The sequence below is a fragment of the Onychostoma macrolepis genome, chromosome 15 (assembly GCF_012432095.1).
Source record: "Onychostoma macrolepis isolate SWU-2019 chromosome 15, ASM1243209v1, whole genome shotgun sequence".
Lineage (NCBI taxonomy): Eukaryota > Metazoa > Chordata > Actinopteri > Cypriniformes > Cyprinidae > Onychostoma > Onychostoma macrolepis.
In genome coordinates, this window is record NC_081169.1 from 11,690,511 (window position 1) to 11,717,127 (window position 26,617).

Consider the following 26,617-nt stretch of genomic DNA (forward strand, 5'->3'; position numbering starts at 1 on the left):
GTTTTGTAGTGCTTGGAATTCTTTATAATTAATTAAAAAACAAATATTGCCACATTGACGGCTCAAGAAGGTGTAATTGTTCAAATAACATATTGTTTCATTTTAAAATATAAAGAAATTGTAACCCTAAAGTGTTTTTCAAGTGTAATATTTCTGTAAAGGTTAGGGACAGAAACATGGACATTTCCATAGAATGACCCATTAGCAATAAATCCCATTAAAATAAATGACCCATTAAAATAATTTTTTTTAGCAATAAAAAAAAAAGTACTTACGATGATGATCTGGTGGGATAGTGATGAAACTGAAAGATCTGGGCAGTAACCCTAAAGGCTGTACTAGGGCACAATATTTGTTATTATACACTTAAGGGGACAGTAGCCTATGCACGGCACTGTATATATATATAAAAATGTATAAATTTTTTGTAAAAAAAAAAAATTTTTTGATAAAAATTAATTACACTGTCGATGAGGTCTTGACTCATCTGAAATTGACATGAACTACATGTGTTGGTCTGATAATCTACCATGCAGGTGCCGCTAGGGGCGCTGTTACAAAATGTCACTTCCCCTCCTCATGGGCTTTCATTGAACTGCACGGATCGACACAGTGTGTTTACATTCTCAGTTGTGTGCTAAATTCAACGTAACATTTACTCCTTTTAACGATGAGGCTTAAGCCGCGTAACCGTTAATATTTCCTTCATCAAAAAGCTGCAATAATATCAACTGCATTCAAAACGATCGCAGAGAAGAGGACGGTTTTACATTTTTCCTGATCACATCCTCATCTACAGCATGGATCGCCTGGCGTCTTTTGGAAGTAAGTACACTGTTTAACAAATCACAGATCTGCTATTCGAGGGCAGGTAACTACCTAAATGAGAAAAAGAAACGGCTCTGACATTAGTTACAGAATTTTACCATAGTAACTGGGCACTAACAAAAATTACTCTGGTTCTACCGTAGGTCCTGTTCATTTTTCTTTTTCTTTTCTGACGACTACCATACCTTAATTTACAGAAGACACTCACTAAAATGTCATTCAGTGTAACAATAATTCAAGTTACAAAAATCTTGTCAGTCATATTTAGAAGAAGAATCATTAGATGACATTACTAATTCACTGTCATTTTAAATTTTTATCAATCTTTGCCACTATCCTTCAAACCACTGGGTTTTACCCATTTGTCAGCAAGGCAAAAATTTGAATGATTTAAATTTTAAACTATTATACAAATTAGAATGACCACTTTTTCTTTTTTGTTTTTAATAAGCACATTTCAGAATAAGTGTGTTGTTTCAGTTTTACATAAATATATCTGTTACACTCAATTATGATTAAAAATTATTCTACCCATATTTTGACATTTTGTTTTCACAGAAGTTATTAGAAACATTAAAGTAGGCAAAGTATTACCAAAGTATCTGATACCATCATTGTACTATGGTGCCACCCCATTATTTTCAGAACTTGGAACATTGCAATAAAAAAATAAAAATTTTATATGATAGTAGTGATACATTTATATAGTAAAAAACTTTTAACTGTCAGAATAATATACTTATATTTTTCATTAATTATGTTTTTCATTAATGTTATCGTTCAATAATAACTTTACAGCTATAATGTAAATCTCTAAATTTATTCCGTATCGTCTGTGTTAAGCAGATAACGTGACCATTTTTAAATATTTTAATCAGCCAAATTCAATAAAATGGTTCTGTCGTAACTGTGATATGAAGCTGGAAACTGTTAGCATGTTTTTGGTACAAGATATATGTCTGTTGAAATGATAACTCTTGTAAATAAACCTCTGTCTCTTCAGATGATCCTTTCGATAAGCCTCCCTGTCGAGCATGTTCCTCATATCTAGTGGAGCCTTACATTAAATGTGCTGAATGTGGACCGTCACCTTTCCTCCTGTGTCTGCAGGTGAGGCGCTGGTTTGAGGGTCTCATTACTCTCTGACTGCACAAAACATATACTGTCACTGTTAATTTAATGTGTACTATATGATTTAATCTTCTGTTGCAGTGCTTTACTAGAGGATACGAGTATAAAAAGCACCAGAGTGACCACAAGTATGAAATCATGGTAAAGAGAGCAGTTTGTATTTAAAAATTAAAGTGTTTTTTATATGCAGACTGAATATTTAGATGTAAGATTTAAATTTATAGTTGTTTTTAAACATTACTTAAACCAGAAATGTGCAAAATTGAAACATGTTTTTGTTATTATTTACATAATTAAAAAAAAAAAATGTTTATTTGGATAAAATTGTGCAAGGTTTTTTTTTTTTTTTATGTGCCCCATAACTTGTATCCTGTCCAATATTGTGCCCATAAATGACACATTGATCTACTTTCTTCTAGACATCAGATTTTCCCGTGTTAGAGCCTGGCTGGACTGCGCAGGAGGAGATGGCTCTGTTAGAGGCCGTCATGGACTGTGGATTTGGTAACTGGTCAGTGTATTTCTTTACATCATATTTGCAACTCTACTTCTGCTGGTCTCAAAATCGTTTTGTATCAGTAGAAAGTCTTAAGTTCATAATTTCATGGCATTAAATGTTGCATGCATTGTTAAAAATAAAAATCTTTCTCAATTATTTTTGTTATATTTTCCAATACAAATAAACATCCTTAAATTAAGAAATATTCATTTGAAATGCAAAATAAAAATATGACATTTGTTTTGTTTGAAATCGAACAAAATTCAGTTTGAGTTTATGCTTATCTGTCAACTGAGTATTAAAACGGAAGTTTCTAATGAAGTTCCACTCGTGCAGTGGTTAAAACATGCCATATTTTTCGGTACACATGTGTACCAAACCAAAAGACCTGTACTGAACATTTTCGGTATGAATACATGTACTATTACACCCCTAGTAGTAACAAGAGGTTTTTTTTTTTGTTCGTGTCTGGTTACTATGGTAAATTTCTGCAACAAATGTCAAAGCTGTTTCTTTTTCACGTTTATGTTGTTAGACGCTCTCCAGCGGATCTGTGATTTGCTAAACAGTGTACTTACTTCCAGAACAAATAATTCAATTATCCAAAACTATTTTAATAGTTTTAGTTAACAATAACAACACTGGTCACATATTTTATCCTAATACAGGGTTTCTGCAAGTTTTTAATTCCTAAATCAAGATACACTTAACTCTCAAGCAAAATGACAAAAGAAATTATGCTTTCTATGAAATTAATCAAAATGAAGTGAGTTTGATTAAAACAACAACAAATATCTGCCAATGGGCTCAGAAAAATCAACATAATTTAAAAGGAAAACAAGTTTTATATATTGTTACTTTTGATAAGAAAGTCTTATCTTTCAAATTATGTCAGTTTTTTTCAGGAAATTCAAACAATAAATTCTGCTTTTAACGCTCTTTGATTTGATGTGACAGATCGCTGTATAAACGCCTCAGTTTAAACAGCAGCATGGAGCTCGGCGAGTGAGCATGATCATCCCTTCCTCTTTACTACTTGTTTTAATGCGAAATAAACATGAATGAACATCTCATGCCTGATGTAATGGCACAATCAATGTTTTAACAGTGGATAGACGGCAATTAAAACAGCTTGTAAACAAAATGTCATGTTGCATTTCATTTACCTCACGCAAGTCATCAGCAGGGATTAAAGTTCTCCGTCGCTACAACGGATTTCCGTTAATTGCAGCTAGTCTACGACGGATTTCCGTTAATTGCAGCGAGTCTACGACGGATTTCCGTTAATTGCAGCGAGTCTACGACGGATTATTACGACTGTCTTTAATGTCTTAAATGCACTTTTCATTATTTTAAGGCCGTAAATAGGCTTACATTTCTCAAATAGTGTAATAAATGTCTTAATTTTAGTTTGAATAGGTCTTAAATTAAGGAAGTCGAGGTGTATTCAGCCTGCTGAAGGAGATGTGATCAAAGCCTGGAGTGGAGTGAAAGCACGTTCCTCTCTCCGCTCTAAGCGCTCTGTATTCACTCCGCCGTGCATCCACTCCGGGCTTTGTGCTCCCGCTCACTGAAAAACTGCTGCACGTTCACTCCATTAGTTATTAGGGATAAATGAGGGGAAAAGAAACGTAGCGCATTGTTGTTGTTCTGCCGGCACACCAAAAATCATCCCCGCCACGGCTGCAGCTTCTCACTGACAACAGTAACGCCGCTCGCATCATTCACAGTCGGGTTATTATCAGAGAACAGAGCAGAACTTGAATTTCGGCGCAGGACTGCGGCTATTAATAATCATTCCTGCAGGTACCGACGGAATGTATCACATTTGCACCTGCTTTTGAGTTTTGAGAACTCACTCGCGCGCTCTGATTTTCTGTGCACAGATAAGGAGAGTGACAGCTTTTAATAATTATTAAGGGAGTTTGCAAATGTGATATTGATTTAATACAACAGATCAATAAACAAGTACTGCATGATTTTGCTCTATATCATCAACGAAAATAGTTCCAAATAAAGTAACAGCTGAGCTCATCTCTAAAAGCAAACACAGGGGTTACTGTATAATTTCAGTTATTTAAATCATTTAATAGTTCTGTATTCAAAATTGTATATTTAAAACATTAATCTCCACATGAATTTATGAATTTAATTGCACTCATGCCACCTCTGAGCCTCATTAAACGTCTGAAAACAAGCCACTTTTGTGTTCTGTGCCACCTCTGTAGTACAAATTAATTTCTTATTAATACTAATTTCATATAATTGGTAGCTTATTTGTCTTATTCTGCTACTTATTAATATATTTTTTTAAATAGAAATTTTAAATAGCTTATAAACGTAATTTTTAAAATTTGACACAGATGAAAATGATGCCATTGCAAAAAAGAAAATGCCCTGTAAGTCACTTTAAGGAGTCAAATGTCACCTCGAATTAGGAAGGCTAATTTTTTATCAGAATTTTTGATTATTGATCAGAAGCTGCTCCTAATTAAATGAAGAGGACAAAGCTCCTAAAAAGAAAAGAAAGCATAGAGCCATGTGTAACACATTAGATCCATGCATGAGGTCTTAAAGAGACAGCAGCCTAAATAAACCTGCTGCTGTCTTTCATTATACAGTGAAGACTATCCAGTGTTATTTTACAGTTGAATAGATTATATTGTTAGACCTAACTGAAAAAAGTGAAGTACTGATCATTTAATTTGTATCTTGTTATTATTTTTGTTTGTGCTATTGATTGTCATTAATTTATTTGTTCTTATTTTATTATTTACTAAATTATTCAAAGACATACTACTTTTTTTAGTTAAAATAAATTTGATTCTGAGTGCAGGTGATTCTTGGGTGGGGAGGGGACGTGGTCCATGGGAAATAGTCCTGCCACCACAGCTGGAAAAAATCCTAGAGGAAACACTGCATACATTTAATAAAATTAGAAAAATGCATTTACAAAAGTAAAAAGAAAATGCCCCTGTAAATCACTTTGTCAAATGTCACCTCGTATTAAGAAGGCTATTTTTTGATCAGAATTTTTTTATTATTGATTAGAAGGTGCTCCTAAATTTATTTTTAATTAGGAGGTCAAGCGCTCCTAATTACAAGAAGAAAAACACGGCTCTTAAACTGGGTGTGTGACAGGTATGGCTGTGGATCGGGGTTTGGCCGAGAAAAAATTTTCAGTCAACAGATTATTTTTTGCTTTAACCCCTGCATCAGTGTCCACAACTCATTGAATGAAGCTAGAGAAATGAAGTCTAGAGAAGAGCATTTTGCGAAATATTAGACTATACAGTGGGGAAATGTTTTTTTTTTTTTTTTTGATCCCCTGCTGATTTTATACGTTTGCCCACTAACAAAGAAATGATCAGTCTATAATTTTAATGGTAGGTTTATTTGAACAGTGAGAGACAGAATAACAACAAAAAAATCCAGAAAAATGCATTTGAAAAAAGTTATAAATTGATTTGCATTTTAATGAGTCAAATAAGTATTTGACCCCTTCGCAAAACATGACTTAGTACTTGCTGGCAATCACAGAGGTCAGACGTTTCTTGTATTTGGCCACCAGGTTTGCAAACATCTCAAGAGGGATTTTGTCCCACTCCTCTTTGCAGATCCTCTCCAAGTCATTAAGGTTTCGAAGCTGACATTTGGCAACTCGAACCTTCAGCTCCCTCATTAGATTTTCTATGGGATTAAGGTCTGGAGACTGGCTAGGCCACTCCAGGACCTTAATGTGCTTCTTCTTGAGCCACTCCTTTGCTGCCTTGGCCGTGTTTTTTGGGTCATTGTCATGCTGGAATACCCATCCACGACCCATTTTCAATGCCCTGGCCCTGATGGTACATGGCCCCGTCCATCATTTGATGCGGTGCAGTTGTCCTGTCCCCTTAACAGAAAAACACCTCCAAAGCATAATGTTTCCACCTCCATGTTTGACGGTGGGGATGGTGTTCTTGGGGTCATAGGCAGCATTCCTCCTCCTCCAAACACGGCGAGTTGAGTTGATGCCAAACACTTTCACCCAGTTCTCCTCTGAATCACTGGCAAACTTCAGAGGGCCTGTACATGTGCTTTCTTGAGCAGGGGGACCTTGCGGGCGCTGCAGGATTTAAGTCCTTCACGGCGTAGTGTATTACCAATTGTTTTCTTGGTGACTATGGTCCCAGCGGCCTTGAGATCCTCCCGTGTAGTTCTGGGCTGATTCCTCACCGTTCTCATGATCATTGAAACTCCACGAGGTGAAATCTTGCATGGAGCCCCAGACCGAGGGAGATTGACAGTTATTTTGTGTTTCTTCCATTTGCGAAAAATCGCACCAACTGTTGTTACCTTCTCACCAAGCTGCTTGGCGATGGTTTTGTAGCCCATTCCAGCCTTGTGTAGGTCTACAATCTTGTCCCTGACATCCTTGGATAGCTCTTTGGTCTTGGCCATGGTGGAGAGTTTGGAATCTGATTGATTGATTGCTTCTGTGGACAGGAGTCTTTTATACAGGTCACAAGCTGAGATAAAGGGAATGCTCCTAATCTCAGCTCCTTACCTGTATAAAAGACACCTGGGAGCCGGAAATCTTGCTGATTGATAGAGGATCAAATACTTATTTGACTCATTAAAATGCAAATCAATTTATAACTTTTTTGAAATGCGTTTTTCTTTTTGTTATTCTGTCTCTCACTGTTCAAATAAACCTACCATTAAAATTATAGACTGATCGTTTCTTTGTCAGTGGGTAAAATCAGCAGGGGATCAAATAATTTTTTTCCCCACTGTATACTCATTATATTTAGCTTTTTCCGTTTTAGTGATGTCTTAATTATTTAATGTATGTTCAAATAAATCTGTTATGAAACTAGTTATGACAGCCACTGTGTAAATAAATATATTTCAACAAAAAATATAAATTTTGTAATTTAGAAGTTCGTTTAAAAATGGCATTGTGTGCAATGTATATGCTTGTATACCATTTTATTGTCCTTTTAATTATTATATTTATAAATAAATAATAATTAAAATGGCTATAAATGAAAACCTTCTAGTACTTTTAAAGGGCTTCTTATAGTTTAGAGCAGAAACTGAGGTAGATTTTTATTTTTAAGAAAATTGTAATTATAATTTAATTTATTTAAAGAAAGACCAATTTAAATAAAAAATGTAGTTTTTCGCCCTGCTGTACAGAAACCATACCGATCCTTGATGTTAAAACCGAGGTACGTACTGAACCATCATTTTTGTGTACCGTTACAGCCCTAGTTACTACCATAGTTGTTAATACATGCCCAAACCAAGGTATTTTCATGGTAGTTGTAGCATGATATTTTTTAAATACCGTGAAGTATAATGAATTTAGTAATCATAATTTTATAAAATGTGTGACTAGTGTTGTTATTGTAAACTAAAACTATGAAAAAAAAAGTTTTTGTTAATTGAAATAAAGCTGTAATAAAAAAAAATACTAATATTACATGAAAATGTAAAAAGCTTACGTTCAAGCTGAACTACAAAAATGACTAAGAATGAAATAAAAATCAATTAAAGCTGGCTATAAATATTTAACAAAAAAACCTATTAAACATGACAAAAGCACAATAAAATTAAAACTAAAATTATGCTAGTTCAAAAACATTAATAAATGCTATATACATAATCATAAACAACACTGCTAATGGAATATCTGGGTGTTTCTTCAGGCAGGACGTGGCTTACCAGATGCGCACCAAGACCAAAGAGGAGTGTGAAGGGCACTACATGAAGAACTTCATCAACAATCCTCTGTTCTCCTCCACTCTGCTCAGTCTCAGACAAATGGAAGATCATCTGTCCCGGACGGCAGACACAGCCATTCCCTTTAAGCGTAAGTGAGCTCCAGAAACAAGCTACTGTTCTGTTCATTCAACTCTAAATATATACACACACAAGGTTTGAACAAATTTCAAGTGTAATCATTCTAATAAAATGGCATTAAAATTGATACCGACAACTTTTTATGCTGTTTTTTTAATGTAATAATTACTCTCTTCAATGTCATCCTTCTTTAATGAACACTGTGCAGTTGCCTCTGGCTGTGAGCTGTGATTAGTTGTTATCAGTCAGACCATCGTTTCTGCAGGAAATCTGTTTTTGTTCTAATCTGTTGTTCTTTCAGTGTGGCCGTTTGTGTTTGGGTTCAACAGCCCCTGCAGGTGCTGATTTATCACACTTTGGCCAGACAGATAAACAGCGTGAACACTTGATGTGATTGTCTGATTTATTTAGTTTTTAAGGCAAATAAAGCCACAGACACCATTCTACGATATTGAAACTGTGACGATTGATGTTTGTTTATGGTATATAAATATCTTTCTAGGCAGTAGTCATGGATTGTGTCTTGTGTCTCTTTCAGCCACTGATGATCCACCAAGGCCTTCATTCGACTCTCAGCTGTCCAGAGATATGGCTGGATACATGCCGGCTCGAGCAGACTTCATGGAGGTGAGTGATATAATGGGCTGTCTGTTGAAAACAAATTCGTTTCTACATTATTCAGATCGATCCCCCTCTCTCTTTTTGTCTCCATGTAAAATTAGGAGTTTGATAATTATGCTGAATGGGATTTGAAAGATATCGACTTTGTTGACGATGACTCTGATATTCTTCACTGTAAGTATATATAAGAAAATTTTGTACATTTTAAAGTTAAATTCATCTATGTGGTGCACTTTGAGAGTTCAAAATTAAGAGCTCCAACACAGGTTCAGTGTGCAAACTTAAAAAAAAAAAAGCTGGTGAATTGACTTGCACTTGAGGTTTAAAGGGGGACTCAATCCTCTTTTTAGTTGTGATATAGTGTCTCAGCCTAAATTACACTCACACCGGTGAATTTGGAAGCCAAACAAATTAGAAAATAATAATAATAATAATGTTATATTATTATTCCTGTGACAATAGTAGCCATATATTGGAAAAAAGATTACACTGTAAAATAGAAAATGAATATTTCACAGGTATGTTATATACCTTATTCTACAGTAGGGAAATTACAATACTTTTGTCCTAATTTCTGCACTTGCAAACAGAGCCTAAAACTAACTTTTTGCCACATCTGCCATTTCACGATACAAACAAAATTTTCTGGTGACTTGAGAAAATTTACCAGCCACAAATATTTTTTCCTGGCTGTTAAACTGTTTTTCCAGTTGCTGCTACTACAACTACTAAACATATTTAATAATTAAAAGAAAAAAAAAAAGCCATTTGAAATTAAAACCAACCACTGCATTTTAATCACGATACAAACAATGATGCTACATGTAGATGTAGCATGAGAAGTGTTTTTTTTTTTATATATATATTTTGAAATACACATACACAGCCGCTCAAAAGTTTGGGATCAGTAAGATTTTTAATATTTTTTAAGGGAGTCTCTTCTGCTCATCAAGGCTGTATTTATCCAATCAAAAATACAGGAAAAAACAGTAATATTGTGAAATCTTATTGCAATTTCTAATATCGGTTTCCTATTTTAATATAGAATTTATTTCTGTGATGCAGCGCTGAATTTTCAGCATCATTACGCCAGTCTTCAGTGTCACATGATTCTTCAGAAATCATTCTAATATGCTGATTCATTATGAGTGTTGAAATTGTTGTGCTGCTTAATATTGTTTTTTTGGAATGTGATACTTTTTTCTTTGATGAATACAAAGTTAAAAAGAGCAGCATTTGTTCAAAATAGAAATCTTTTCTAACAATAGAAGTCTTTACTATGACTTTTTATTCATTTAACACATCCCTACTGAATAAAAGTATTAATTTCTTAAAAAAAAAAAAAAAAAAAAAGAAAGAAAAAAAAAATGTACTGACCCCAAACTTTTGAATAGCATTGTATATTGTAGCACAACATTTCTTTTTTAAATAAATGCTGTTCTTTTGAACTTTTTATTAATCGGAGAATCCTAAAAAAAATACAAATGGATAAAATATCACAGGTCCCAAGAAAAATATGAAGCACGGTTTCCAACATTGATTGTAAATCAGCTTATTAGAATGATTTCTGAAGGATCATGTGACACTGAAGACTGGAGTAATGATTCTGAAAATTCAGCTTTGATGGGTTTTTTTCTGTAATTTTGATCAAATAGATACAGCCTTGATGAGCAGAAGAAACGTCTTTAAAAAAACATAAAAAATCTTACTGATCCCAAACTTTTGAGCGGTAGTGTGTGTGTGTGTGTGTGTATGTATGTGTATATATATATAGCTTTAGTGACAGAAGCTACTACTTTCAAAAACATTTTGAAAATTCATTTATAGATAGATTGTAATACATAATTCAGTAAATTGAGGGAATTTGAATGAATGCTGACTTGTTGTTAACCTCTCTTCACCATACATTTTTTCAGCACTGAAGGTTGCAGTAGTTGACATATATCACTCCAGACTTAAAGAGAGACAGCGGAGAAAAAAGTAAGTAGGAAAACACATTGTACTGCCATAGAACAACCACTCGAGGGCCTCATTTGACTATTAAATTAAACCTAAAATTGCAGCATTGATTTTGTTTCCTTTTAAAAATGTTTCTTGATAAACAAAATACATACTATACTGTTAAAATAAGTACTAATTGAAGAATCAAATCAAATGATCACATGCACATGCAACCCACTGAAATGCATTACTGAGTTCATCATCTGGTCTGCAAAAATGTAACCTAATCCATAGCAACTGATCAGCCAGCCTGATTTTCACCAGCACAAACACAAACAGCTCAAGTGGTAACAGTAACAGTGTGTAAATCAGTATTAATGAGCCCTGGCTGCCCTGTAAAGGACTAGTGGTATGTGTGTGAGCTTGACCTCAGCTCTGTGCTGAAGTAGAGCCGCAGCTGTCGTCTGAGATCTCCTGCAGAGCGCAAACAGACCCTCTGCTTCCACACAACATCTGAGAGCAGCACACTCTCCTCGAACACACACCACACATGAGATGCTTTTAATAAAACATTGCCCTCAGCTCATAATGCCAAGCGTGGTCAAATGTAGCAGGAAACCAAGGCTGTGTATTACGGTTAAGTCACATTTATTGTCTTCCTGAAGCAATTCTCTAAATGCTTCAAAGAATAGACGGTACATGATGGACAATTTAAAACAATAACATACATTGAATTTACCATTGTTTCAGGCATAAGGCGTGATGTGAAGTCATTGTAATGCACAGCCTCAGCCTTTAATAAAATGGTGTTAAAACCAGTATGGTAGTCACAAAATTAACATTTAAGAAGTTGCATTTAGTAGTAAAAATCACAATAAACAGTTTTTCAATATATGAAGAGTTCATTTGCAAAAACAAAAATCTGTGTATATATATATATATATATATCAGTGCTGTCAAAATTAGCGCGTTAACGCAGGCGATTAATTTTTCAAATTATTTAACACCGTTAATGCAGGGGCAGGGCCTAGGGTTGGTTACTCCACTCATAACTGCTAATTCAGTCTCTTTTTTTCTTGACAAGTAGTGCATTTATTCAGTCACGGAACGTCTTTACGATCACATCAATCCAGAGACGTTTCAGATGCGCTTCAACTTCACTTCAGCGTCAGACGCGAGACAGACGAACGTGGAAACTGTACTGTGCTCGCAGCACGTGCTCTTCAATACACGTACAAAGGTGCCAGCGTGCGTATAGCCTGTATCATTTCATATCAAATCGCGAAAGAAACTACGAGCATGCAATGTCGTGATCAGTTAAGTCAAGAAGTTACTAAAAAGGCGATTAAAGCTGCTATAAAACTGTGCATGCATGTAAAATGTTATATATGAGTTACATTAAGAACATATCTCTGAAATGGTTTTCAAAACTGTCCTGGAGCATCCTAGCATTGTCTCCTCTAACACACCCGATTCAACTCGTCAGGTCATTAGAAGTGTCTGAAATGGGTCAGAAAAGGTAGAGTTGAGAGAAAATACCATGCGTGTCAGATCCGCGTCATGTTTAGCAGCGACAGCTCTTCAAGAAATAGGAGCCAAAACAACCTAATAACCAGCTGCTGTGATGTCTGTTCATCAAGAACAAAAGAAAAAAAGAGGAAACCAATAATTTTTATAGTTTTAAGGATTCATCTGTATTTAGTTTAGAATTTAGTGTTTGATAACTGTATTCAATTTCTGTATATTTCTGCTGAAGGGCACAGGTCGATAAATATGACATTTATTATAATGGGTTTATGTGAAGATTGTTTTAAGTTATCTTAAATTAGAAGTTATTTTTAAAGTCTAATAAATGTTAAAATTGATAGCTCTTAATTATAATGTAAAGTTGAATGGCTATAGTCAATGGTTAAATATTAGGGGGAAACATTTGTATAAGGAAATCAGTGTTAATTGGTATCAGTGATACTGGCCTTCAGTCATAAAAAAGATGCCATTAAACAAATATTAAAAATATACTGTCTTTGTTGTTTGTACATTCATTTGAAGGTTGAATGTGAAATTATTGCAATATAAAAGTATATTTAAAAAATTGAATGTTAGTTGGGATTAATCGCGATTAATTTCAGAAAAATGTGCGATTAATTAGTTCATTTATTTTAATCGATCGACAGCACTTTTTATATATATATATGAAACCCTAACATAGTATCATGTACACTTGGATATATTTAGAGCCAGATCTGTTTTATAATAGTCTATTTAAGGCTTATTAGTCATGCTTAAGATCACTTTGAGTTTGATTTGCTTCTCACAGAATACAGTTTGAAATGTGGCAATTGTTGTCTTTCAGGATAATTCGAGACCACGGCCTCATCAACCTACGCAAGTTTCAGAGTAAGACAACCTCTTTTTTTAAATCCTGGTGTTGTGCCTCATATTAGCCAAGTGCTCTTGCCATCTCTTGCACTCCATTGTGTATGTGAGGTTGTAAAGTGTGTTCCTCATGCAGGTATTTGCAGGTTGCTTTCAATGCACAGACCAGAAGTTACTGCCACAAGATAACCCACCCTGACCTCCAATAACACGAGCCATCTGTGCCAAATGTTTACAATGAGCGCCGGAATACAGCGATCCCAGATCAACACTGATCCCAGAGCTGTTTTCGCCAGCTGTGATTGCTCCCCAATGAATAGTTTGGCATGAAATGAACATTTCGACTGTAATGACAAAGGAGATTGCATCTTTACGAGCTTTTATTGATCCGCGCCCTCTGGGCACCATGTTGCTTCTCTCAGTAAATAGAAACCCATCCCTGTCTATTTCCCCCTGGGCATTTCGGTTGGCCAGCCGGTTTCGATAGGAATACGCTTATCCAATTATTTCCTCTTTGCATGGAAGCAGGGAAATCCAATCAGGTTTGCGTGTTTTCCTGAGACGTATTGAGTGTTTGTGATGCGAGGAGGGCTTTAAGTCGTTTTTATTTATCTATCGGCTCCCAGCCACCCTCCTCGTCTCTCTGCACTCTCAAGACAAAAGCAAGGCGATAGTTACCGTGGAACTGCAGCCTTGTTGTCATGGAGACTGCGAGAAAGTGTGTGTGTGTTGTGAGTGATAATGGAAGCAGTGGCCAAGACCTGATGGCTCGCAGCGGTGTTGGTTTATCCCCAATTCAAGAGAGCAAGACAGCTTGACCTGGCTGTGCACACACTAGCCGGTCTCGTATCCCATAAGCCACTGCTGCACGGAGGGCACTGATTTTGTAGTTTGATACATCTTGACTGATGTGTGTATGTATATATGTGTATATATATGATTTTTATAAAATGACAGGGAGAGGTGTGTGTTTCTGGGTAAAATCTCGGCAAGCTAGCTGAGGCAGAATATCACACCTCACGCTCACCCACATAGCAGCTTTCTCTTTCTAACTCTCTCGCTCGGTAGCAGCAGGGCTGATTGCTGATAGTGCCGCTCGCTCAACCCTTCCAAGCGAGCCGAGCTTCAGTGGTGGGTGAAGAACCATCAGGGAGACTTTCACAGGGCCACTCGGCACAGCTGGACTCTTGATACATTGCTACTGGCATTTGCTTTTCAAACAAAGCCAATCAAATGCAACTTTTCTGATGTAGCAGGTTAGCTGTGTTCCAAAACCTTGTAAGCTCCCTACCTTGACATCATTTTAGGGCCCCAAACATATCCTTAAAGTGTAACTTGGTAAATTTTCAACCCGCTTTGTATTGTTTCAGTGTAAGTGGTATATGTAAATGAACAATGTTTAGTTATTCTCTGTGTTACATGGGTAGAGACATTTATGTTAATTTGTTAGCAAAACTTTCATGAAGACTACAGATTTTACTTGCGCATTTTTGTATGCCCGCTCACAGAGAGTCGGATGGACTGCAGATTCTTTGTTTTTTCCCCTGCCTTTCGCATTTAAAACTGTGTCTTAGTCATCTATGTGAGAATATGAACACAAACTTCATCTCCAGAGATGCTCTGAGAATCACCTCATGAGCATTTTACCATGTTATTGGAGAAAAACTGTTGTCGTATCATATATATATATATATATATATATACACACACACACACACACACACACACACACACAGTGGGTACGGAAAGTATTCAGACCCCCTTAAATTTTTCACTCTTTGTTATTTTGCAGCCATTTGCTAAAATCATTTGTTCATTTTTTCCTCATTAATGTACACACAGCACCCCATATTGACAGAAAAACACAGAATTGTTGACATTTTGCAGATTTATTAAAAAAGAAAAACTGAAATATCACATGGTCCTAAGTATTCAGACCCTTTGCTGTGACACTCATATATTTAACTCAGGTGCTGTCCATTTCTTCTGATCATCCTTGAGATGGTTCTAGACCTTCATTTGAGTCCAGCTGTGTTTGATTATACTGATTGGACTTGATTAGGAAAGCCACACACCTGTCTATATAAGACCTTACAGCTCACAGTGCATGTCAGAGCGAATGAGAATCATGAGGTCAAAGGAACGGCCTGAAGAGCTCAGAGACAGAATTGTGGCAAGGCACAGATCTGGCCAAGGTTACAAAAAAATTTCTGCTGCACTTAAGGTTCCTAAGAGCACAGTGGCCTCCATAATCCTTAAATGGAAGACGTTTGGGACGACCAGAACCCTTCCTAGAACTGAGCTATTGGGGGAGAAGAGCCTGGGTGAGAGAGGTAAAGAAGAACCCAAAGATCACTGTGGCTGAGCTCCAGAGATGCAGTCGGGAGATGGGAGAAAGTTGTAGAAAGTCAACCATCACTGCAGCCCTCCACCAGTCGGGGCTTTATGGCAGAGTGGCCCGACGGAAGCCTCTCCTCAGTGCAAGACACATGAAAGCCCGCATGGAGTTTGCTAAAAAACACCTGAATAAGATTCTCTGGTCTGATGAGACCAAGATAGAACTTTTTGGCCTTAATTCTAAGCGGTATGTGTGGAGAAAACCAGGCACTGCTCATCACCTGTCCAATACAGTCCCAACAGTGAAGCATGGTGGTGGCAGCATCATGCTGTGGGGGTGTTTTTCAGCCGCAGGGACAGGACGACTGGTTGCAATCGAGGGAAAGATGAATGCGGCCAAGTACAGGGATATCCTGGACGAAAACCTTCTCCAGAGTGCTCAGGACCTCAGACTGGGCCGAAGGTTCACCTTCCAACAAGACAATGACCCTAAGCACACAGCTAAAATAACGAAGGAGTGGCTTCACAACAACTCCGTGACTGTTCATGAAAGGCTCAGCCAGAGCCCTGACTTAAACCCAATTGAGCATCTCTGGAGAGACCTAAAAATGGCTGTCCACCAACGTTTACCATCCAACCTGACAGAACTGGAGAGGATCTGCAAGGAGGAATGGCAGAGGATCCCCAAATCCAGGTGTGAAAAACTTGTTGCATCTTTCCCAAAAAGACTCATGGCTGTATTAGATCAAAAGGGTGCTTCTACTAAATACTGAGCAAAGGGTCTGAATACTTAGGACCATGTGATATTTCAGTGTTTCTTTTTTAATAAATCTGCAAAAATGTCAACAATTCTGTTTTTTTCTGTCAATTTCTGGGTGCTGTGTGTACATTGAGGAATAAAAAAAAGAACTTAAATGATTTTAGCAAATGGCTGCAATATAACAAAGAGTGAAAAATTTAAGGGGGTCTGAATACTTTCCGTACCCACTATATATATATATATACACACTCAAACTTAAAGGTCTTCATGGCAACCTGTCAAAATAAAACCTCACTCCTGTTAAACGGATTTGACTCTGGTCATGCCTATCCAATAGAAGCAGACTGGGAGTGGCCTTAAATGACAGTGTTCCCAGTGCATTATGGGTGTTGAAGGTTTCCTACCTATTTGGCAAAATGGAAGACAACAGCCTTTTTTCTCAGTTTTCTCTAGTCAGGTAGCACAGAGAAAAAAATTTGCCTTACTACTAAATAGGCAGTCTAGTTTTCTTGAAAGCCCTTTTTGCCAGCAGTGCTCCTTTAAAGAAATGGTGTGTTCAAGATATGTCAGAAATATATTTACGAGATGAATGCACATAAACGTCACCACAAAGTCACAAATTATTATATATTTTTTTTAATTTGCAATAGTTATGTACAAAATACCATAGTATTGTACAAAAATGATACAATATATAATTTAATTTACATAACTTTTATAAGTTGAATAAAACCATAAAAAAGCAAAATCGTCAGCGCCAATAGCCTCGTGGTCAGTGCGGCGACATATAGCGCCATTGCGCTTCGGGCGTCCCGAGTTCAAGTCCCAGCTCGCAGACCTTTCCCGGTCCTGTTCCCACCCTCTCTCATCCACTTCGCTTCCTTCGCTTCCCAAAAAGTAAAAATTCACCCAACGCGCATTATATTTCATCGTACTGTAGATGTACAGTTAAAAAAATCGTGTTTAATTTTATGCAGAAAAGGTACAATGCCATTGTTTAGACAAATGTATTCTTTCCAACTTGTAAATACACATGTATTTTTCCCAACTCGTAAATTGAACTCAGTTGTTATTAGGGCTGCACGATATATCGTTTCAGCATCAATATCGCGATGTGCGCATCCGCGATAGTCACATCGCAGTATGTGCGATGAAAAACCGATCGTTTTCTTTGCTCACACACAGACACCGCGTCTACACCGGTCGCGACAGCTGTACAGAGATATCCATTTTTAAATAAAATTAGTAGCAGAGCTACTGCAAGCGATTTTCAGTGCAGGAAATCCGTTTATCCTTTGTTGAAACTTCCGTGTCATCGAGGAGAGCGCAGGTCACGGTTGCTTAGCAATGACAGACGCCACGAAAGTGCAAGCTCCCGAGCGCTTTGGAAAGAAGGAGAAAGCAGTGGGTCACGCAGCTGCGTCCAACGTAGACACGGTGAGAGCCACGCAGATGCACTTGAACACTGAATTCCATTCATTTCCGCTATATTTGTGCCTGAAATGACACATATGTGCGAAACTATGTCAAAATGCATGTCTCTGCAAGTATCCTTGTAAAAAAAAGTCTTAGGTGAAGGTAAACAATTGAGAAAAAAAGAGGATAACAATATCAGCAGTTTAATATCCCTGTTGCTTCCTGTGTCATGTTAATCAAACAACAAAACACATAGAGAAAAATCACTTTTGTAGCTTTAACAGATTTATTAGATTTAATTTATGCAGTGAAGACTATGCAGTGTTATTTTACAATTTCTGTACCTGAATACTGTTAGACTTGCCTTAAAAATACAAAGCACCGTTTATTTCATTTGTATCTTTGTTCTTTTATATTTATCTATGCTTTCATTTATTTCCTATGTTAATTTACTCACCTACAAAAACAACTTTTTCCAAATAGAGCTATTCAAGTCATCTGGTTATTTATTATTATTTTTTACGCAATATATATCGTTGGAAAACAAAATATCGCAATGTGAGATTTTTCCAATATCGTGCAGCCCTAGTTGTTATGTTCTTGAACGCAGTTGTAATGTGTTAAGGTCCTTATTTTTTTTATGACAGACGAATGTTTTGGAGGCAGTGTGTAAATGTGATTGACACAACGTGAGGTCGTATTTGTTTTTTAACGTGCAAAACTTCAAATGCCAAATGTCAAAAAAAGCTCAAAATATACTTCAGTTTTGACACAAATGCTTTGTGTTCAGCTGAGCGCATAGCCTTTCAAAGTATACTTCATTTTATAGCATGCTTTTATTTGTTTCATTCAATATTGAAAAATATCAAGTTAAAGGTACAAATTTGACCAAATATGTATGTATGCTCTGTTTTGTGATTCTAAGAGTGCTATTAGCTTAGCTACATGCTAATATCAAACTATTGGAAACAATTGTGATTTGAGTTTCCTGTGCTCTTTGCATGAGGGCGCTGTTTACCAAATCAGTCACTTATAAGGTTTCATTTCATATAGGATGCTGACTTAGAAGGTAGCTGCCTATGTAGCCAAGAAGGTTGTCAAGAAGGATTTAGAACAGAGCCATTGTGTTTTATTTACTTCATCAAATTGATTGTGCGCTTCTGTTGTGTTGTCAGTTCTGGAGAGGCGTTATCCCAAGGAAGTGCAGGACCTTTATGACGTCATGAGGCGCTTTGCACGTGTGGTGGGCCCCATAGAGCACGACAAGTTCATCGAGAGTCACGCCTGTGAGTATTTAACTCTCTTTTCGCACACTTGATGTATAGGATATCAAAATTTTGGTCTATATATACTAGATTCTCTAGATTTCTTCCTCCGCTGACCCAGGATCAGTCTAGCCCTGTGTTTTGGGGTTTAATGAGTGTGTGCAGGACAGTTCGGGTTAGATGAACAAGCCCCCATGTCACCCGCCAGTGCTAAGTCTGAGTTCAGTCTGTCCGCCCCAGTAGTTTGAATCAGTCAGGGTGAAAAGTTCACCACTCCATCTGCTCTGTTTCTCTCTCTTTCTCTCACGCACTCGTTCACAGTGGAGTTTGAGCTGAGGAGGGAGATCTGCAGACTGCAGGAGTACAGGAGCGAGGGAATACAGTCCTTCTGTGGTAAGATGCACCCTCAGGAATGTATCATGGGAGGTAGCCTAAATCAAAATTAGGTTAAAGGGATAGTTCACCCAAAAATGAAAATTTTCTGTTAATTTACTCACTCTCGGGCCTTCCAAGATGTTCAGCTAAAAAAATTTCTTTAGCGTTCTACTGAAGAAAAAAGGCACCTACATCCTGGGTGGCCTGAGGGTTGGTAAATTAACGGCAAATTTTTGGGTGTACTATCCCTTTAAATTAACACAGTCAGCAATTGAGTATTTCACTACAAAAATGACATCCAACTGAATATGGTCCATACTAGCATCTATCGTCAGCTTTTTGTTATTGTTAATAAGACGTCACATTTTGAGAGCTTTGCTCACAGCTGGTCTGACATCTGTCATCTGGCCTGCAGGTGCTAAAGTGTACGAGAGAGTGAAACGCATACGAGAGGATGAGCGCAGGAAGAGGAACATGCTGTGTGACATCCTGCAGTACATTCACGACGCTCGTGCGTGCCAGCAGTGGCTCCACAAACAAGCTGCCATGTAAGAGCTCTTCATTAATGCCACCATACTCACTCTCTATACTACTTCTTACTACAATACTTCATTACAGTTTAATGTAACTAATTCAACTCAAAATGATCTTACTGCAGGAAATAAGAAATGATCTAAAACTACTATGGTGTTGAATATTATAATAAAAATATACATAATGAACAAATAATGTTAAATAGCGTAATATATTTTATATTAATATTTCATATTAGTATAAATTAAATATTTAAGCTGGTCATCTAATTATTCAATTAAACGGTCTGCAAAAAATTATAGGCCTAGGCCTGTAATATTTTGAAATGTTATTACAGTTAAAATAATTGTTTTCTATTTGAACATATATTTTAAAATATAGTTTATTCCTGTGATGATAAAACTGAATTTTCAGCATGATTATTCTAGTCTTTAGTGTCACATGATCCTTCAAAATCATTCTAATGTGCTGATTTGGTGTAAAAGAAACATTGAAAATTAGTATCAATGCTGAAAACAGCTGTGCTGCTTAAAATGCTTGCAAAAGTTTCGTTGAAATGTTGCATTTTTCAGGATTCTTTGAATAGAAAGTTCAAAAAACAGCATAACAGCATTTATTTGAAATAGAAATCTTTTGTTTGTCCTTGCTGAATAAAAGTATTCTTTAAAAAAAAAAAAATGAACAGTAGTGTATAATAATAGATGTATTAAAAAAGACACTGTTTGTAAACTTACTCTTATTTACTCTTACTCCAGCATGGCATGAACACTCCATAACTCATAGTTACAATGTTATTGTAATATTGATTTCTACTATTATTTTTAATATTTCATTCCTGCCATGAAAGCACTTCTGTTTCTTTCTAGTGTACTTTCATATGCTGTTTATTAGTATCACATTGACTAGATTCAGGTTTCTTTCTGCCTTCAGGTCCACAGTGTATTCTCATTCAAAGAACTTGTGGTTATTTGGCTGTCAGTTTGTTAGCTCACAAAATTTGTTGTTGGTATTCAGCAAAAGTGAATGATGAATCAGTCTCTCTATTTATATTTTATTTTGCTGAGAACCCCAAGAGCCCCAGCCAGTCTTTCAGAGATGTTTCAGGAGAGTTTGTGTGAATAATGTTTTGCTTCGCTGAAGCGGCTGTTGACTGACTGTGTTTCTCTCTCGCAGTGATGCTGGAATCACCCCTGTGGTCACCACTATCACTACCTCAGGTACAGTGCTGCTTATTTCCTCCATTTTTCACGCTATGTCTCCTCTCCTCCACTCAAGTCTCCTTTTGCAATCTTTGTGATGTCCTCTTCAGCCGTTAAGCCGCAGGCTCAAACACATTAATCTATTCTCTGAGATGCACCGCTGTAAATAAAAAGAAGCCACTCACATCTCTTTGTGTTTCTCTCGTACTTTCACATTTTCTCTTTTTGTCACTTCACTGCACAACTAGGACATATTTGAATGCATATGAATCTGATCAGACTCTGGCTTCATGCGAACATTCAAGCGATTTTGGATTTTGCTGATACTGTTAAATAAGTTGGGAGAGTAGTTATTTTGAAATCATATTTTAAATAAATTTATTGAAATCCCCATTTCTCATTACCGTTTACACTAGTCAACATTTGAAGTGGATCAAAACTTTTCATCAAAGTTGTCCTAAAACATAAAACCAAAATGCTTTCTTGTCTTAGGACAACTTTGATGAACTGTTTTGATCCACTTCAAATGTTGACTATATATATATTAACCAGTAATGAGAAATTGCAATGCAAAAATCTGTTTTTAGGCATGAATTGCACATTTTCTTTAATGATGATTTAAGGCTCTTATAATAATAATATTAATATAATAGTAAGTAGCATTATTAGTATTAGTATTTATTAAGTACCTTAATGGGAAATTAATTTTTAAATGTAACATTTTTTATTTATGCATGAAATGCCATTTATACATTAAATGCCAACAATTATTTATTTGTTGGCATTTTGTAATCATAAATTTGTTACGATTATAATAACATAATAGAAAGTAATATTATTATTATTATTATTATTAATAATAATAATAATACTTTATTGTTGTTAGTAGTAAGAAGAACAACAATAAATGTATTTGGTAACAATTTATTATTAACTATTTACTATTAACTATGACTGTTTTTGTGATTATTAAATGTACTCTGACATTTTCATGACAATTCTACATATAATATATCATGTAATATATGCATTATATATTTTTATATAATATATTTTATTATGATATATAATTTATATATAAATATAACTTATATTATAAAATTGCATTGTATAATATGCAATTATTATTTTGTAGTGCTGTCAAGCGATTAATCGCGATTAATAATAATAATATAATAATATATAAACGTAACATATTTTTCTTAAATATATACATGCATATGTTTTGTTTATATATATATATATATATATATATATATATATATATATATACATAATAAATATACACACTACACATATATATTATCTAAACAAAACTTTTATTTTGGATGCGATTAATCGCGATTAATCATTTGACAGTACTAATATATTGTTATTGTATTATTATATTGTAAAATATACAACAGGCAGTATTTACTGTACTTCCTTTATTAATAAAATTGGAAAATTGTTTTTACAGTAATAAGAGTAAAAAGAATTACAAAACCCAAAAGTAAAATGACTGTACTCATTACATTACCTGCATACAAAAATATTGGGGGTAAATTGTCATGAAAATAATTTAAAAATTCAGAAATAATTTGATTAAATAAGTAGCTTCAATTTTCATCATGCAAAGTGCAATATCTTATTTTGATTTTGATTTTGAGGTGAAATATGATCCAGACGGGTTTTGTGAGACTCCCCTTTTATGTCTGCAGAATATGTTGTATTACAACCAATCTTCAGTTATTAATGCAAAATTACTAAATATGTTTTTATGTAACAGTTGTGTCAGGCCTACTATAATAATAATAACAATAACTTTATTGGTAGTAGTAGTAGTAAGGACAACAATAATAAATGTATTTGGTCACAATTTATTAACTATTTACTACTAACTAAGACTTTGGCCTCAATAAACCCCTAATTTTGTGCTTATTAATAGTAAGGTAGTTGATCCGCTTAGGTATGGGGTAGAATTAAAGGATTTAGAATATAATCATGCAGAATGTGCTTTATAAGAACTAATAAACAGCCAATATATGCCAGTAATACGCATGCTATAAACAGCTAGTTAATAGTGAGGACTGGTCCCTAAGCTTAAGTGTTACCATGTATTTTTATTGAATGCAGCACAACTGTGGTAAAATCACTGTAATGCACAGTCCTGTAGCTTATTGCTTTGCTCAGTTATTTGTTACTAACTTGCTGACTGCTTTTGATGAGGAGAATCTGAATGATCTCAGTCGTCTGATCCACAGGCAGAAGAAGCGCACCTCCTCTCAACCTAACAGGACTGCCTGGCACCGAGAAACTCAACGAGAGAGAAAAAGAGGTTTGGAAATCTTGATTTTGCTTCTGGCACGAGCTCGTTTCGAAGACATCTGCCTCATTGATGTGATATAATGGATCCTAAACGATTCTCTCATCATCTCCCTCAGTTATGTCAGGTGGTTCGTCTGGTGCCTGGGGCGTATCTGGAGTACAAACAGGCCCTGCTGAACGAGTGCCGGCGGCAGGGGGGTCTACGGCTGGCACAGGCCCGATCACTCATCAAGATAGATGTCAACAAGACACGCAAAATCTACGATTTCCTTATCAAAGAGGGCTACATCAATAAGGCTTAGTGTTGATTGAACTGCTGCAGGGACATCTGATAGATGAGGACTCATTCTCGTTGTGGATCATTCGTGTTGAGAATGAGCAATGAGAGATGACAGGTTAAGTGTACTGGTTTGATGTACTTTATTTAAAGTCATTCATTCCTTACAGATCTGCACCTGTTTGTTTTTGAAAGACTGACGGGGTGCTCTTATAAAGCTGTGTTTAGGACTATGTAGGTTAATAGTTGTGTATAAATAGGTTAAAAGACTGCTGCTGTTTGTAACGGTGAGAATCTCTCACTGTAATATTAAGTCATTTTATTTGTCTACATGCCCTTAAAATTGTTGATTAATTTTTGAACTCTGTAATTGTTAATGAATATCACAAGGTCTTTGAAGAACATTTAAATCACAAAATCAACATAAATAAGAATTTTTCTCAAAGACAATGAAGCCTGTTTTTTGTTTGTTTTTATTGCTGTTGTTTGTGATTATTCATGTACTGTGACATTTTCATGACAATTTTGCATATAATAATTTTTTTTCTGTGGAAAAAATATAACTTATATTATAAAATTGCATTTTATAGTATGCAATTATTATATTGTGATTATATAATTAATTTTAATTTATTATTAAAATCGAAAAATAGTTTTCACAGTTCTAAGAGTAACCCAACACCCAAAAGTAAAATTACTGTACTCATTACATCAGTGAAAAATTGGGGGAAATAGTCAAATAAATTTATTAAATAAGTTGCTTCATTTTCATCATGCAAAGTTCCATATGTTATTTAGATTTTTATTTTGAGGTAAAATATGATCCAGGGCCGAGGCAGATTTCGTGAGGCTCACCCATTTATGTCTGCAGAATATGTTGTATTACAACTAGGGTTGTAACGATACGTGACATTTTTTGATATGGGTCTTTCGGTTTGGTACACATGTGTAAATACAGCATTGTTTTAACCACTGAACGGGAACTCATGCTGTGTGGGAACACTTTGGGAACACCCCCGCGTGACCACGCTCTGAATCACATGTGAAAGTGATGAGACGCGAACGACGGATGCCTCCCTCACCAGCTGGGGAGCGGTCATGAGTGGCAGCTCTGCCCAAGGTCTGTGGAGCTGCCACCATCTCACGTGGCACATCAACTGTCTGGAAATACTGGCCGTTTTGTGCGCTAAAACACTTCCTCCCGGACCTAAGAGGCCATCGTGTGCTTGCTCGCACCAACAACACATCGGTGGTCTCATATATCAACCACAAGGGGGTCTGCGGTCGTGCCCCGTATACAAGGCTGGCGCACCAGATCCTCCTGTGGGCCCAGGGGAAACTCCTCTCCCTGAGAGCAGTTCACATCCCTGGGCACCTCAACCAGGGAGCAGACTTCCTGTCGAGACAGGGGCTGAGGCCCAGGCAATGGAGGCTCCAGATTTGGAGAATGGAAGTGGATCTCTTTGCGTCACAAGATACGGCACACTGTCTGCTTTGGTTCTCCCTCACTCATCCAGCTCCGATTGGACTGGAAGCTATGGTACAGACATGGCCGAGGCTTCGTCTGTATGCCATTCCCCCGATCGTTCTGCTCCCGGGAGTTCTGGAGAGAGTGCGCCCGGGATGGGGTTCGTCTTCTACTAGTAGCCCCATTCTGGCCGGGCCGAGTATGGTTCTCGGACCTGGTGGCCCTCCTTGACGGCTCTCCATGGGAGATTCCTGTCAGGAGGGACCTCCTCTCTCAGGCGGGGGGTTCCATCTGTCACCCTCGCCTGGAGCTGTGGAAACTGAGGGGGCACACCTCATAGCTTCCGGTCTCTCAGATGAGGTTGTTGAGACCATACTCCAGTCCAGAGCTCCCTCTATGAGAAAACTGTACACTCTGAAGTGGAAGATTTTCACTTCTTGGTGCGGCAACTGTCAGCTGGACCCAGTTAACTGCCTGGTTGGTTCAGTACTGGAGTTCTCCGCAGGGTTATCGCCCTCCACCTTGAAGGTATATGTGGCGGCCATAGCTGCTTACCACGCGTCTCTTGGTGGTCAGTCATTGGGAAGGAACCCGTTTGTTACACGTTTCCTCTGTGGTGCACTGAGGCTGAAGCCCCCGGCATTCTCCAGAATCCCGCCATGGAATTTGGCCGTGGTTTTGGAGGCACTCTGCAAACCTCCTTTTGAGCCTTTGGAGGAGGTTCCAGACAGATTCCTTACAAATAAGACTGTCTTCCTTTTGGTCATCTGTTTCCTGAAGAGGGTCGGCGACCTTCAGGCCCTTTCTGTGGCTCCTTCATATCTTGAGTTTGCACCTGGTATGGCTAAAGCTTTTCTGTACCCGAGACCTGGGTATATTCCTAAAGTGCCTCCTCCGTTCCACGGCCAGTTGTGCTGCAGGTCTTCTGTCCTCCTTCCTTTCCGGGACCCCGACCAGCAGAAGCTTTATTGTATGTGTCCAATGCGAGCACTGGACTCATACATCCACAAAACTGCCCTGTGGAGGAAGTAAGGACCAGTTATTCATTTGTCATGGTCCTCCTAAGAAGAGTCTTTCTGCTAATAAACAGACCCTTAGCAGGTGGATTGTGGATGCAATTTCCTCAGCCTACGAGTCCTCGGACCTCCCTTCTCCTCTTGGGGTCAGGGCTCCTTTTTTTTTTTTTGTAATTTTTTCAGGAAATTCAAACAAATGCTGTTTTGATACTCTTTGATGTGGCGAGACAGATCGTTGTATAAACGGCTCAGTTTGAACGGCAGCACAGAGTGCAAGTAAGAGCAATCATCCCTTCCTCTTTACAATATAAATGTAAATGTCTCATGCCTCATGTAATTGCTCAATTAGTGTTTCAACCGGCAGAAAGACGTCAAAACAAAATGTCACAAACAAATGATTTCATTTACCTCAGAAAAGTC

At 36.8% G+C, this 26,617-nt stretch overlaps 1 protein-coding gene across 1 annotated transcript; it reads left to right on the forward strand.

Moving 5' to 3' along the window:
• The first annotated feature begins 588 nt into the window (after window positions 1-588).
• On the forward strand, window positions 589-24,127 carry tada2a (transcriptional adaptor 2A). Its single transcript, XM_058744791.1, has 15 exons — window positions 589-825; window positions 1,832-1,938; window positions 2,041-2,100; window positions 2,379-2,470; window positions 8,152-8,315; window positions 8,844-8,932; window positions 9,028-9,100; window positions 10,843-10,906; window positions 13,221-13,264; window positions 18,932-19,042; window positions 19,343-19,414; window positions 19,812-19,944; window positions 21,104-21,147; window positions 23,373-23,446; window positions 23,553-24,127. Exons 1-15 carry the CDS (start codon window positions 801-803, stop codon window positions 23,736-23,738), a joined length of 1,338 nt encoding a protein of 445 aa, XP_058600774.1. The 5' UTR covers window positions 589-800; the 3' UTR covers window positions 23,739-24,127.
• The last annotated feature ends 2,490 nt before the right edge of the window (window positions 24,128-26,617 follow it).